Source organism: Nelusetta ayraudi, unplaced genomic scaffold (assembly GCF_046127955.1).
Source record: "Nelusetta ayraudi isolate G7.1 ecotype Tasmania unplaced genomic scaffold, CSIRO-AGI_Nayr_v1 ptg000022l, whole genome shotgun sequence".
NCBI lineage: Eukaryota > Metazoa > Chordata > Actinopteri > Tetraodontiformes > Monacanthidae > Nelusetta > Nelusetta ayraudi.
The window spans coordinates 5,280,001-5,295,127 of record NW_027466072.1 but is presented as its reverse complement, the minus strand read 5'-3'; the positions used below and the strand labels follow the sequence as shown (position 1 = coordinate 5,295,127).

The following is a 15,127-nucleotide window of genomic DNA, read 5'->3' as shown; positions in this document are numbered from 1 at the left end:
TCAAGTGTGTGAAGTGCATTCATGATGAGGAGTATGTAAAAATGCACTGTACCATTGTACCAAAACCACACTTCATATGTCCATGCAGCTAGATGATGTAGCAGCTAGAACCATGGATGTATTATAAGAACTGGATACCAGACTGGCAACAATGACAGTTTTTCCCAGTGGCCATTCGAGGTACTATAGCAAAAAAAATCCCATGGGCCCAAAAACCATTTTTTCCCATAGGCCGCAATACAAAACCAATATGAAACTAAACTATTCATGTCCAGATTAGTGCATCACAAGAAGTGTACTGCGATGACAGGAGTTGGAAGCGATTAAATTTGTCTCTCGTCTTTATATTTAATCTGGACAGCAGTACTCTCCCCTCCTTCCTTCCATCTATTAATCCTTGTCCTTCCCCGTCGCCGCCCGTCTCCCGCGGAGGGGATCAGTGAAGCTCATCTCGTCTCACCTTGTCAATAAAACACCTACGGTGTGACTCATCCTCCCCTCTGGCCTTCCGCTGCCATTATTTTTTCATCTTTATGGCATCGCCTCCTCTGCATAACGACAGCGGCCTCCTTCATTAGCAAACTTTGGCCGCGGGGGAAGGAAGGGACACTGGTGAGGCGAGGACCGTCGGAGCAACAGCTCCGCACCACCTGTTTGAAGCCGTGGGGCATCTGGAGGGCTCCCGCTCTGCTGTAATTCTATCCAGCCACGGCTGGATGGAGGTGAGAGGCACGAGAGCTCCGACGTGGTCTGCTATGAGTTAGCGACCCGAGGGTTCTGTATGGAAGCCGCGTTGAGTACCATTCAGACCGCCGAACAAAGTGGAGAAAAATGCGGAGGTGGGGGGAAAGAACGAGTGGAAAAGAAACTCTACCTCCAGATTTCCTGCTGTTTTCTTTTAATGCCCTATTTTTCCCCCTCCTTTTTTTGTTGCTTTCACAATCCCTCATCTTTAAAGGCTTTGCACGAAAGTGTTCACGTTACAAGTGTCTTTCATTCTGACCCTGTAAAATTTACTATAGTCTTATTCAGTCATAATAGACTTTTAAACTACCTGAGGACGTGAAACCTGGCAGACTTGTGCAGCCAAATAAAAACATTCAAAGTTAAATAGTGGACTTTATGAGCATTGCTGTGCACATTTCTTATCCCTTTGAAAGTGCCCAGTTAGTTGTTTCACTTCGTTTCCTGTATTTCTGCAGAGTGAGCTGCTTTCTGACTAACGGTTTTCCTGTAAAGGAAATCATTGTTAAATTATATAACGTGACATTTAATTCACTGTAACCGTGCCATTGTGAAACTACCAAACTAAGTGGTGCAAAATATTATAACCCCAATACCGCAATCCGACTCCTCCCGAGCAAGTGACGTGATCTTTGACCTCTAAACATCCCTCCGCAATCCTTCCACACAGTTTACAGGCCTTAGCGCTGACACCGACCTCTGACCCCAGAGGTCACGAGGAGAATTTCTTCATTAGGAAAAAACTCACACACACACACACTTACCCGTACAGATGACTTTTTGGACATTAGCGGTCCAGTTCCCTGAGCCCAAGCACATGGCCTTCCTGTTTCCCTGCAGAGTGTAACCTTGGCTGCAGGTGAGCAGGCAGGTGGAGCCCTGAGACATTGACCTTTTTCCGCAGGCAGGGGGCGACAGCGAGATGTTCTTCAGCGTCACAATTGGAGGACAATGCACCTCTGCAAGCAGACAGCAGGTCGACACCGAGCGATGAATGTAATATCTGGTCAGCTCGATTTGTTTTCGTCCAGACTGGAACCAAAGGCTGAACTCATGACTCTCGCCGAGGTCTTCAGAAAGCAGACTTGGCATTCATGGCACATTAATGAAATCATTTTTTTTTTTTTTTTTTGCTGAGTATTGGGAAAATTGAGAAGAATAAAAACAGACGAATAAATCCTCGTCCAAGATCAAGAGAATTTTTCTACTTGTTACCCAAGTGCGATAAAATCCTACTTTCAGTTTGATCCAATACATCTGCCATCACTAAAGCTATTTTCAGGTTCTGCATTTCAAAACTGGCACGCAAACAGCAAACATTTGGCTTGAAATCAAGCATGGAGTGCTCCAACTACAGAGTTCACACACTACATGCTTCTTCTTTTTTTTAAAACCCTTTTTTTTTTGGGGGGGGGGGGTGCAGGCCAGTGCATCCCACTTGACGGTGGACAGATCGGCCCTCTTTTCACCCTGAGCTCCTGCTATAGAAGGCTTGGACTGTCCGGGGCTACAAATGGAAAAGCAATTAGAGGGGAGATTTAACACAGGATTTCAATCAGTCGTAAAAATATCTCATGCCTCCTCCCGGGGGTGAGCCAAGGTCTAATCCTGTTTCACCGCAGAGCAAACAAACACTCCAACGTCGCGCTCAGCTGCCACTCGGCCCTCTGAGCCGCTAAGGAGGCAACACCAGCGTGCGGCAGATCGGCGAGATAGTGAAATGACCAAACTGTGAGTCAGTCGGCGCATGGGAAAGGAACACATGCGGTTATCGACACAAGGGCAGAGTTTGCCGGAAGCAGACAGGTCAGGGCTTTTTTTAAAATAGAGCCGCGGGCTGATTGGTTGGTGAGTCAGTGCAGGCCAGAGACCCGGTTTCTCTCTGTGGCAACTATTTTAACTTAACTATCAGTTCTCAAGTGTGTGTGTGTGTAATTTGGTGTGCCTGTATATATGTGGTGACCATTTTTTTTGCCATGAGAAAGTGGATCCCTCTTTCTCAGGGAGATGCGGCGCGGCCCTGCGCAAATACACACCATATGTTGGACCGCAGCGCATGGAGCACGTTTACGTTTCCAATGCATGTTTACATGTGTCCAAAGCCACATGTTCTAAGTTAGAAGCGCTCAAATTGTGTGTGCTTTTTGCTAATTAATTTAATGGACTGTATGTTCTCCACCTGCTCCCTCACCCAAACAATTTTAGCTTCTATGTAAATACAGACAGGCTCATAAAAAAAGACGTCGTGTAGGCAGAGAAGTTGTGTGTTTATGCAAAACAAATTGAATTACTCGATGGAAGAATACGGTTTCACACGTTTCAGTGACTGCGGGAACCACAAGTACCTCGATGAAGCTGTGAAAAAACCACTCGCTAATGGTTGCGATAGATGACTCCCTTTGGAGAAAACATTAATAAAGCCAAGTGGACCGTGAACAGGAGTCAGCTCCATATTTTAATGAGGTTTCTGCCAAAGAGGCCACATTCAGAGCAGGAAGTGTTGAGAAACAGATGTGAAAGGTCTCATATTTTACAAAAAATTATGGGCCCTAAAAAAAAAGCTGTTCTACATTTCAAAAAGTGTTTGTGCTACGACACGCAGCTCAGGAAGTCGGCTCTCTGTGATGTCACAAGGGGCTCCGATAGTTTTCACAGTAAAAAAAAAACAAACTCCCCAGCCAGGAGTTGGTTCCTTCCTTCCAATTGTGGGAGGCACAACAACTCATCAGTTCAAACCTGAAGCTCAAACCACGTATTTCTGCAGCAGGCTGTAAACAAAGGGCTAAATATGCTGCTTCCCAGAAATGTGACGGGTAGGGATGATTAAAGAAGAAGAGAGTGGATACTCAACTGGAAGCTGGGCAGGGCTGATATTTCAACGAGGGCAGAACACAAGATACTAAAAATTGAAAATTTGAAACTATTCTAGAGAGTTGCCGGACATTTTTTTAAAATCTTATATGACAGATGAAGAAAGATGGAAAACACTTTATTTAACGACACAGAGCGGGAGACAAGGATTTTGGATGAGGCTTACCCACACACCGAGGTTGGGAACCGCTCCACTGGGAGTCAGCCTGGCACACCAGTCTAGCGGGACCCTCCAGTCGGTAGCCTCGCTCGCAGCCCACCTGGCATTCCATCCTGTGGGTGGCGCCGCTGTTGCCGCACCTCAGGAAGCCATGCTGGGGCCGTGAAAGCGGTGGGCAGGACCGCACTGCAGGGTCAACACGACACACAAACATAGAAATGCTTGACGAAATCCATGTCTTGGTCATTGGTAGTTTTTCTCTCTTTCTATCTTATTTAATTCGCTAGAACAACTTAAAGGCTCTGTGTGCAGTGTCTAATGCTAGTAAAAGACAGACAGACAAACTACGTCCCTGTGACACCCGACTCAAACTCACAGCTTTCTCAGTGATGTCAACATAAAATCACTGAAGCCTGAGGAAACCCATGTTGTGGGCAGCTGTAGAAATCTTGTGCCACAATTGAACCACCTCTTCACAATCAAGACTCACTAGACGCTCTGTAGTGGTGAATGAAAACACATCAGCAATCTATTTTTGGTGACTTTGTATAACTGCAATCATGCAAAAATATTTATATTCCAGAGTTGGGATGGGAGGGAGGAGGCGGAGATTCGCATCCGCTAACATGGACGTGCGGTCAGACTGGTTTTGTAACCGAGAGTATTGAAAATGCTGGAAATCCCATCGTATTCTGTCTATTTGTTTTTTCCCACCACCGTTCTACCTCCAGATGTTTATATTTTTATATCTTTATTTTTTTTAAATATGCACAGTAGCAAAGATTGCTGTACTCCAGAGCTGAGCAACGACATTTCGTTGTATTAGAAATCACTGCTGTGTTTCTTTTTGCGATGACAATAAAGAAAGTCTAAGTCTAAGTAATTTTACATTTCCTTACATCTGACAATGATGGAACTCGATCATTGCCCCTTTGAACGAAACACGTTGAGTCTTAAAATACGTGTATCATTTAAAAGTAAGAAATCCGATGCAGGAATTTTCATCAGGGCTGTTTAACCCCAGATTTAACCCAGAGAGTGAAAGTCCCCTCGGTTTTAAAAAGAAAAAAAAAAACCCTGCGTGCCTGCTCTTAGTTAGGCTGAGGTCTAGCAGAGGGTGTGTCCTGTGTTATTCCTCATCACCACCCGCAGACGTGCAGGCGGTTCGGGAAGAGACCCCCTCCTTCCTGCAGGGGCTTGACGAGCTGGGAGGTCCTACAGTATGTGGCACAGACTAGACTCGGTGTAACACATACAGGCAGACCAGACGCGCCGCATGCAGACACCGTCGGAAAGTATAGACTCAAAGCTGCTGCTATAAATCTTCAACACACACACACACACACACACACACCCACACCCACACACACACACACACACACACACACACACACACACACACACACACACACACACCCTTGAGCGTTCACTGTCTTGGTATTTTTATGAGTCACAGTGTCGATGCCTTTCTGCTAAAACGACAATTTTCCTCATTCATCTCCTGGCTTCTCGTCCTGCCTTTCGCCTTCTGACTTTGCAGCGTCTCTCCAGGTTTCAAAAAGACGGATGGTCTCCCAGTGAGTGTTGGATCTGTTGTCAGTCTAAACACACGTTGGCCCCCCGGCCCCTGCCTTTTTTTTTAAAATTTACTGTTATGTAAATGTTTACGAAGACGTTTATTGCAGACATAAGAAATGAGGCAGCAATTCTCTGAAGACTTTGAGATACAGTTTGGAGCATAATGAAGAATTATATGAATGGCATGGAGTGAAGGAACCTGCAGGGATCAGTCTGAATAGTTGGTGTACAATCACAACCTCAGCAAGCTTTAAAACACTCGATATTTACGTTTTTCAAGCTACTTTTCTTTTGAAACTAAATTCGTTGTCTGATGTCGTTATTGGATGTATAAGAAGTTGTGATGCCCAGTCGTAGACTTCAGAGATTCCTCTGACCAATTTAAGAATAAAACAGTGCAAGAGGATGAAATCAACTCGACCTACTTAAGTTGCAAGCTATTTTTACATGGCAGAATTTGGCATCACTCCAAAATGAATAAAGTGCAGAAAAGAGAAACTAGTATAAAAAAAGTTTGTGTTACTGTCACTTAAATTTCCACTGACAGTCGCAGCTGAACATCAGATTATCATTTTGATGATTAAAAACCTCCCAATTAAAGATTTACATATCAAAGCACAACAAACAAGAAAAGGAAAAAAAAATTCTGTCATTATACAATTCTAATTTTATCTTTGACGACATATATAAATCTCATCTCTCTTTCTCCTCACCTGCGCAGGTGGCGGGGGTCCCTGACCAGGTGCCGTCAGCCTGGCACAACCTGATGCTGGTGCCCTGGAGGTCATAGTCAGGCAGACAGCGTGTGCCGCAGGCTGCGTCAAAGTGGTTGTTGCAGACGTTTTGGACGAAGAAGCCGTTTTCTGGTGGGGCCAGCGCTGGGCAGTGCACCACTGGGGCAACAGAGGAGAGGAAACGGATACGGGCGAAGCTTAACAAGCAGACATACACTTGTAATTTACGATGAAACCAGCCTTGACTTTTGCAACTCACTGTGAAATAAATTCATGGATTCAGTTAATTTCTCCCTGCCACTCATGACTAATCAACGCAAGCTGAAATGCTGCTGAACAGGCATCGAGTCTGGATCATCTGCTTCCTCCACGCAGGGCGCGGTCACACATCCAGTCACACAAATCAGCAATACTGAGGTAATGAAAAATTATTTCCCCCGACCTATTCTTGATTATTATAGTGTGTTCCCAACTGGCCAGCTCCCGCCGCTCAGCAAAAAACAAAACAAAACAAAAAAAACATAACTGGGGCCAGTCCTTACGCAGCAGATATTGACTTGGCTTCACATTCAGGGATCACATTATAGGAACAAATGTGAAAGCTTTCATGAGCAGCGGGCCAAAAACCCGTTTTCACCGACTGTCAAAAGCAATCGTCTGCGTTTCAGGGCGGGTTTGGACCCGGCGGGGTAAACCAAATATCACATCAGTTCCACTCACTCTGGCAGGTCATGCCTACTGGCCGATAGCCCGGCTTGCAGACGCAGTCGCTGAGGGCGGTGCTGCCAGGCTGGGAGGTGTGCTGCAGGTCGGAGCATGGCAGGCAGGTGCTCGGGCCCCCCGGCGCCCCCTCTGGTTTGTAGGTGCCAGGCGGGCATGCTGTTAGGGAGAGACAGAGAAGATGTGTCGCTGTAGACAAAATGTGAAAAGTGTTGAGAAAGACAGCTGGGCGGAACGCTTGGAACACAGAGATGCATGAAATAAATGAAACAGGGCGAAAAAGGAAAAACAGCTTTGCAAATTTATGGGAGGGCTTTGATCAGTTTCATGTCTGGACATGTAGAGGTGGAAAATGCAGCACAAATGACTGCATGCTCTCCCTGGCCAGGTAGAAAAAAAGGAGAAAGAAGAACATTTTGCAATGATTCAAGGCAGGAGGGAGAAGTTTGTTTGGGGCTCTTGACACAAAACAGCTTTTATATGTGAAAACAGGTTTAAGAGCAACAAAGAAATAAAATAACTAAAGGGTAAAAAAATCAGTGAAGGTTCGTGTGTACGGGTCGAACGCTCAGGGACTGCATCACAAAGGGTTTTGATCATGTGCACACAGTCAAACACGCACATCGTAACACAGTGTGTTTCCTATTAGCTTCACCTGCAGCAGATCAGAGGACATGTTGTAAAGAAGGAGAACAGGAGGAGGAGCTCATGTCCACAACTTCAAACATTTTTCCATTTCTCATCAATCAAGCCGCACGCTAGTGCTGTGCGATGCTGCGAGATTTTGTATCAATTCGAAACGAACACTGGTATCGATATAATTGATGTTTGGATCGATACTGCACACCAACCATTATGACGCTTTGCTCGGCCTTTGGTGGAGTTAAGCGAAAATGAGCGAACCCACTGCATGTTCTTATTGGGATTTAAAGGTCAAGTTGGAGATTTGGAGAAGAAATAGCGACATCAAGTGGATGCATAAGATATTGCAGCGCTCACCCTCTAACCCTCCCCCACCTGAGCTTGCCAGTGAACTATGGTGGCCTGCAGACACAAACCTGGATACCTCGTCAATCATCTTCTTTGCTGGTTATTTGAGGACGCGAGTGTTCATCGTAGATATGAAACGTATTGTCAGGTGGGCTGGACTGTCCATACCAGGCTTCCTTAGAATAATGGCGTGGAAAATGGCAGCGAACTGGGAGCAAGACCTATCTATGTATACTCTTACACACATATATATATATATATATATATATATATATATATATATATGTATACATACATATATATATATTAGGTTTTCCTAATATAATATATATGTTATATTAGGAAAACCAAATAGCTTTTATTGAACTGCGAGTATACACTTTAATTAATGTCTTTACAGGCAGTATGTTAAGCTTTTACAAATAAAAAAAACAAACATTGAAATGGGATCTGTTGTAAATTACAGATTTTCTGATTAAGCGCGTGATCAGCGGTGCAGTCCGCTGTGACGTCAGGTGAGTCTGGAGAGCCGCTATCTGGGCCTCTCCTGAGACGACGCTGTTATTTTTAAATGAACTTGAAACTCCAAGGCTCTGATCCTGGCTGTTGAACGATGATGTTAAGGTTGGAAGGCAGCTCTGATCAGACATCATGTAGGGGCAGTTTCACGCAAGCAATTCCCATAATCTACTGCCATTACTGGTGGCACTCTGCACAACGCAGCAATCGCTTTCTGCCCCAAAGTCACAGCACTTTTTTCCCCATGGATATCGAGGAGCACTTCTAAACATGGCTTCTCAAACCGCAACAATGTGCAACCAAACTTTGCCGGCTGAAACGCTGACAGCTACTTTGTTGCTCACGTGGACGGATGATTCACATCGATGGCTCAGCCGTTAAAGTTTCCAAAAGCAAGTGACGTGACGAAGAAACATGTTGCCACAATGAGGGATTTTTTTATGATGCCCAATTCTGTTTAACAATGTTTTCGAACAACAATTTGTGCATCTTCCGCAGGAATTCCTTATTTTTATTTTCCAAAGGTTTAGATCTGAGTTCTAGAGAAGGCCAAAGGCCCGCAAAAGCAAACCCCAACAGCCAGAGGAAATTCTAAGCATTTCAAAACCCCAACAGTAAAGCAGAGTCTGTACTGTACAACTTTTACTTGAATGAAAAAGCATAAGTTGTTTGCTTTTACTGGTGTTGTTTTTTTTACACAATGAACATATTAACCAACTAACTTTACTTAAAAGTGCAAAAACTATGACACTATAACATCCAAATGAGACAAAAGCACAAATGCCTTGAGTGAGAGCAGTCTAATTATCCATTGTAAAGCATTCAGTAATGTGGCAACATGTGCACGCAACATTGCCAAGTTTCAATCACAGTCGAGGGTTGTTGATTTAGCATGCAAACTTCAGACAAACAAAGGAAACAATTTAGCAATAAATCTATTGAATGTTGTCAAAATAAATTTTCAAACTTTGAAAATCTGCTGCTTAATTTGAGTCATTAAACTTCTGTGAAACTTTTTTTCTCTCGCTTGCTCCATTTTGCAGAAAATGTGGTACAACTCACACGTGACTAAATCACTCCTCTTTAATTTCACAAAGAGCACCAAGTACCTCCTTCATCTCCACCCTCCGACTGCCGCCTCTCTCTCTTTTCTGGTGATCCGTAACAACAAAAAGTAGATCTCAATCAGTTCCACACACCATAAATGTCAACAACAGATCGAATCAGGATTTAAATACGCCGAGATGAGGAAACTGATGTTTTTGATCAACTTTGTGTTAACAAAATGACCATTTGTTTGCTTTCAGACGTGACTCAATCAGCCGTTTAGTGCTATTTGCATCCAAATCAGTGGTTGTAACTCAAAACTGATTCATTTTGACGTGTGTCATTGCCGGATAATACCAGATGAATCGTCGCCACTGGTTTTGGTTGTTTAACTGAGGTTATGTGGAGGATTTTCCAAGATGGAAAGAAAAGCCAGCTGGGAACACGCTTCACGTTGCATGAGGTTACTAAAAAAAAAAACCTGAAGTTTTGAGGTTTGACAGATCCGTGACTTTATCTCTCCATCGATGGAATTTCAGGATTTTCTCTGGATTAAATAATGCAAACCTGTTCACAGAAACAATTGCTTCCCCCCCCGCACCCCCCTTGCTGAGCGCTGGCTTTCATGCCGCTCACATCAGAGGCAGCTAAAGCCAAAACAAGCACAGCATCAGTTGGTTTTTCGCGGTTTTACTTTTTACATTGGATTTTACGTGAAATTACTCACAGCCTTTTATAACCGAGACGCGCCATTTAAATATTTACATGACACAACCTTCTGGTGCGAGCGGCACGGCCCGGCGAGACTTTTACGTCCATCTTAAAACTAAATAGTGTCATAACACTCTGCTTAAGTTGGCATCGGATCTTTGGTGTCCGCTTTATGGCGGCAAACTGAAGCAAACTGTGTCGAGGGGCGAGTCGGGTCGCCAACAAGCTGCTCTGTGCGGCGGGCAACAGAGCGGCCACAGTGCTACTGCACAACTCCACGAGTCATTCCCCGCCACCTCTGAAGCTACAGGCCAGGTGTGAGTTTCCACTGGGGAGCCGATGCCAGCTCGCCTTTTCAACACCCCCCGCCCCGCCAACAGCACCTACCCCTCCCCCATCCACCCACCACCACCCCCACCCAGCAGGTCAGACAGGAGATGTTAACCGACTGTAAAGCAGCTCAGCTTGCTGGCTGCCGGCATGAAAAATGCACCCAGTAACCCACATCAAACACAGACACACACGTGTGTGTCTGTGTGTGTGTGTGCACCTGAACTTTTCATTTGATAGGAAAAGCAGCTGATGCAGCTCCTCCATGCTGCCGTGTCCCAGTCAGAGGACAACTAGCAGTACAGAAAGCCAAGGCAGACAAGTTTTCATTGGCTACGCGCCCAATTTTAAGGAACACAATTAAATTGTTCCTGGCTTGATATTACAGTGTCACAGTCTTTCTTTATGATTCATTGACATTTACTGGGAAGACATAGCAGGCTGGTGTAGGGTTATGTCTGTTACTTTTTCTTGTTTTATTACTCGTTACCATCATTTTTTTATTCAAGAGAACACCTTGCCAAGATGCTTTAACGGTAATCTGCACATCTTGCAGGGCTACAAGACTTTATCTCAGAAGTCGCTGTATGCTTGAAAAGGCAGAGGTGAACATAGACAGTGCCTAAAAACACAGTTAAACATTTTGAAGCTATCGTTTTAAGGTAGAAAAATGACATATTGTGGCAGCTACGCAGATTACAGTTTTCAAGGCAAACTCTACAGAAACGATCGTGAGTTTGCGTGGAAAATAAATTGACGTTCAAGACAACTCAGAAATACGGGACAAACCCCGTCCAATAATGATTCGAAACGGGACGCACCATTTCATTGTCAAATTTGGGACAGTTCTGTACTACATCTAAAGCACACTAAGTGTGTCAAAATGGCTGAGATGATGGTGACATTTCAGTTCCTGGTTACACGAGCCGGGACGGACAGATGTGGGGGCGGTGGGTGAAGAGAGAGAGTTGAGAAAAACAGACCTGGCTGCTAGCTACGGAAATGGAGACAAGGAGGGAGGGGAGGATGGACAGGAAGGGATAAACGATCAAAGAGGGAGCAGCCGGGAACGTGAACGTTTTGAAGGAAGGAGGAAATCTGGAAGGTGAATACGACAAAATCTTTTGAAAGCCGTCACCGCCGCGCGACTCGTCTGAAGCTGCTCGTGTTCGGCCTGTCGTCTCGTCCGGGGCGCGTCCAGCGGCTGCCCCGTGGCTGCAGACTTTACCCGGCGCACCTTTCATTTGGGGAGGAAGCCGAGTGTCAGCGGGGCCAGATGACCATAAAACAGAAAGAGTGTGTGCTGTGTCTGGCCCGGACTGGGAACATATGGGGGGACAGCGGCGGCTCAAAGAGAAGCTCTGTGTGCAGCGGCGATCTGAGCCTCTGCGATCACTGCCTGCTTATTTTGACTTGAGGCAATATTTGAACAATCTAAATAACTTAATAAAGTGTATTTAAGTGATGTATCACAACACCATTAGGGCTTATATTTTATTTTTCCAGTTCTTCTAACGCTCTGCATGAAATTAACTTTGGTGAATGACGGTTTTAAACACATGCAACGTCAGGGAGAAAACGCGCCTGCAGTGACGTAAAGGAGCCAAATGATATTTTTAAACGGGATGAGGGATGTAAGCTGAAATTAAAAGAAATAGACGAGAAGGAAAAAAAAGTTGTGGTCCTATTTCACTGATGCCCGTTGACATCATTTCAGCAAATTGGTGGCAGACTTGGGATTTTATCCACTGACCCCCCCTCACCTTTATGCTTAAATTGACATTTAGTTTCGCGAACAAAAATGAGAAAGCTAAACAGAAAGGAAACATCGTGAATTCATCCTAATCACAGCCAAAGTTCACATTCATTCCAGAAGATCTACATCCACATAAGCGCCTCAAGCTTTTACCTACTGGATGACATGCAACTTCTATTCAACAAACAGAGATGTTGTCATGTACATTACGACTTAACTCAGCAAATCTCCTCCTGTAGTGGAGCGCTGGATACTAAGCCTCATTTTACCGAAACTGAAACTTAGCTAATGCAGAATAAACAAGCACTAAAAATTGAATTAAATTAACGTCAAAAGATTGAGGATCTTAACATGAGTTAGAGTCTGTTTCCATCCTCTGCAGAATGTGAGCGCTGGCGGGAACATATTAAATGTGCTCAGCACAGGGTTGCACAAACATGGCCATGGCTTCATCAAAACACAGCCTCTTGTGAAGAGGCTGCACACTTGGGCACCACCTCATCTCAAAAATAAACTGTCTGAGATAACAATCGCAGATAGGACAGAAGGTGCTACACCAGAAACACCCAGGGAGAAAGCGAGGATCACCTCTGGGGAACAGATCTGATTCCCTCTCAGGACGGTTTGAACCTCTGAGACCTGGGAGGGGCTCCAGAGCTCCAGAAAAAACGTACCAGAGGTCATTCAAGTGCGATCAACAACTCTTGAGTTTTCTCCATCTTTTCTCAGTTTTATGGAAAATGTGAGCTGTTGCTGCCTTGTTGGCTCTCTCTGGTCTGGTCTTGCTGCTCTGTTGAGATCAACTGAAGTGAATTGAACTCAATTTAGAAATGAATTTAATTCCATTGAATTACTTTTGCAGTGATGCCAAGTTGCCAGGACTGATAAGCAGTTGCCAAACATCTCTACTGCAACTAAGAATTGGCTACTTTAGCAAATAATTAGCTAGATTTATTCTTCTTAATTTTTTAAAGAATTGTTCTGGGTATTGAATCTCACAGAATCAAACTCACTAACCTAAACAAGAACTCGGTAAGTTCAGTAGAAATGCTGTGCAAGTGGCAGCTGGTGTGGACTGAAGGCACTAGCCCGGGACAGTAATGGGAACAGGCTGCAGATGTTTTGTAAGCTCACTTTTTTTTTTTATATAACTCCACACCCACTAATTTTTTTTCACTTTTGAACTTGAAGTCCGAGGTCCCAATGGATGCTGACTCACAGGACTTGAGGCCACTTATCAGATTTTTGCAAAGCTCCAGCTGTAGCCCCACAAACCCCCTTTTTTTCTTTCCAAATATACAGTAGTAATCCAACGGATCTGTGTGCTGATTTTAAGCAGCACCTCCAGTGGATTTCCCCTTTCAAGTACAGAAACTCTTACCAAGTCAGAGCTGAACGTTTAGGTCGAAAAAAAAAGAAGAAAAGAACAAAAAGAGGGATGCAGGGTTTTTTTGATGAAAGGAAGAGTCCAAGTGACGGGACCATGGCAAACCAAAGCACAGGCCGGTCCTCTTTCTTTAGGTCCTTTCCGGAATATGAAGGAACACATTCAAACTGGCAGATACATCCGGCCTAGGAGCCAAAGTCACTATCACAGGGGAATCTATCATGCTCTGGGGGGAGACTGTATTCGATTAGCAATGCCTAAAAACAGACCAGGGCGGAAACGGTGGAAGGAGATCCAGAACATCTGCCTCCTCAGCCTCAATGACAAACAGAGCGAGGGGAAGAGGTGGAAGTTCTCATCTCGGAGCGACATCGTCTGATTAGAGCAACAAGGTCCACATGTCTGCAAAAACACACGCCATCGATGCAGCAGCGAGCTCGGGGACAGAGAAACAACTGAACAATGAATGAGTCTCAATGTTATTGACATTCTCTTTGATTTGGATAATTTGAGTGTTGTAAATGAGTTATAAATACGTGTTTTGTTTTGTTTATTGTTTTGTTTATTGTTTTTTTTGTTTTTTTTACGTCGGTTCATTTATATTTATTAAAGTTGTTCTCCAGAGGACTCCAGAGGAGCAGCCTGCTGCAAAACCTTCTTTTTTTTTTTTTTTAGCTTTCTGCCAATTTAAGAGGAGTACAAATGAAATTAATAAATAAGTGAGGTTGACCTTTCTCACTTTTGGGGAGTTTATTGACAGGCCAGAGACACACTGCTGCTTGCAAGTTCCAGATATTTTTGTTTTCGGCTTTAAATGTCATAAAATTGCTCTTTCAAAAGAGAGTCATTGTTTACAGAATTTTTATGCCGGAGCCAATTTTACAGTTGAAATTTAGTAACAATAACACTTCTCTTTAAAACCTCAACCCAGCATGTTTTCAACCCCCATATTTTCACAACATAACAAATGAAAGAACTTTCCCAAGTGAAGCCAACCATCATAAAAGTTCCACAAGTGAGTTCACATAAAGTGATCAAAGAACAAGTTTACAAGGCCAGAAATATAACTGCACAATAAATGTTTGGATATGACCGAGGTTTGACGCAACGCCTTCAGGAAACGTAGGAATCCAGCCAATTAATATACAGGTAATCAGTGGCAGTTATTTTTTTTGTCTATTGTCTTGAGAGCTCCATAATAAAGTACAAATATGTGCAGCAACGTCGTTAGTTGAATCCAAATACGGAGCAAGGCCAGTGGTTAAAGGCTGGCTCACAAGATGTGCTGGTAATTTTGGGATGTAATTCCAGGGTATTTGACTGAACAAACAATGCTCACATGCGAAGCAGTTCTAAAAGTGAGACTTTTCATGTGTATTTCAGATGCATAAATAGCAAATGGAAGTAAGGCAACTAAAGTGCAAAGTCTAACCCACAAAGCAGATGTAGAATCATACGAAACCTGAAGCTGAGTTTAAATCTTACATTTAGGTGAACCGATGTTTGATTTACATTTATCTAAGAATCAACATACAAAATCCACGAGTCTCAATGCCAAGATGTAGCAGGTGTAAAAGCAT

At 43.9% G+C, this 15,127-nt stretch overlaps 1 protein-coding gene across 3 annotated transcripts in view; it reads right to left on the bottom strand.

The window, feature by feature from the left end:
- Positions 1 to 15,127, bottom strand: part of svep1 (sushi, von Willebrand factor type A, EGF and pentraxin domain containing 1) — a 72,318-nt gene that overhangs the window by 25,828 nt on the left and 31,363 nt on the right. For all 3 annotated transcript variants that reach the window (XM_076028301.1, XM_076028302.1, XM_076028300.1), the window contains 4 exons: positions 6,808 to 6,966; positions 6,067 to 6,246; positions 3,782 to 3,961; positions 1,509 to 1,703 (listed from right to left, as the gene is read on the bottom strand). In XM_076028301.1, the coding sequence (XP_075884416.1) occupies positions 1,509 to 1,703; positions 3,782 to 3,961; positions 6,067 to 6,246; positions 6,808 to 6,966 (714 nt within the window). The remainder of the gene's footprint in view (positions 1 to 1,508; positions 1,704 to 3,781; positions 3,962 to 6,066; positions 6,247 to 6,807; positions 6,967 to 15,127) is intronic.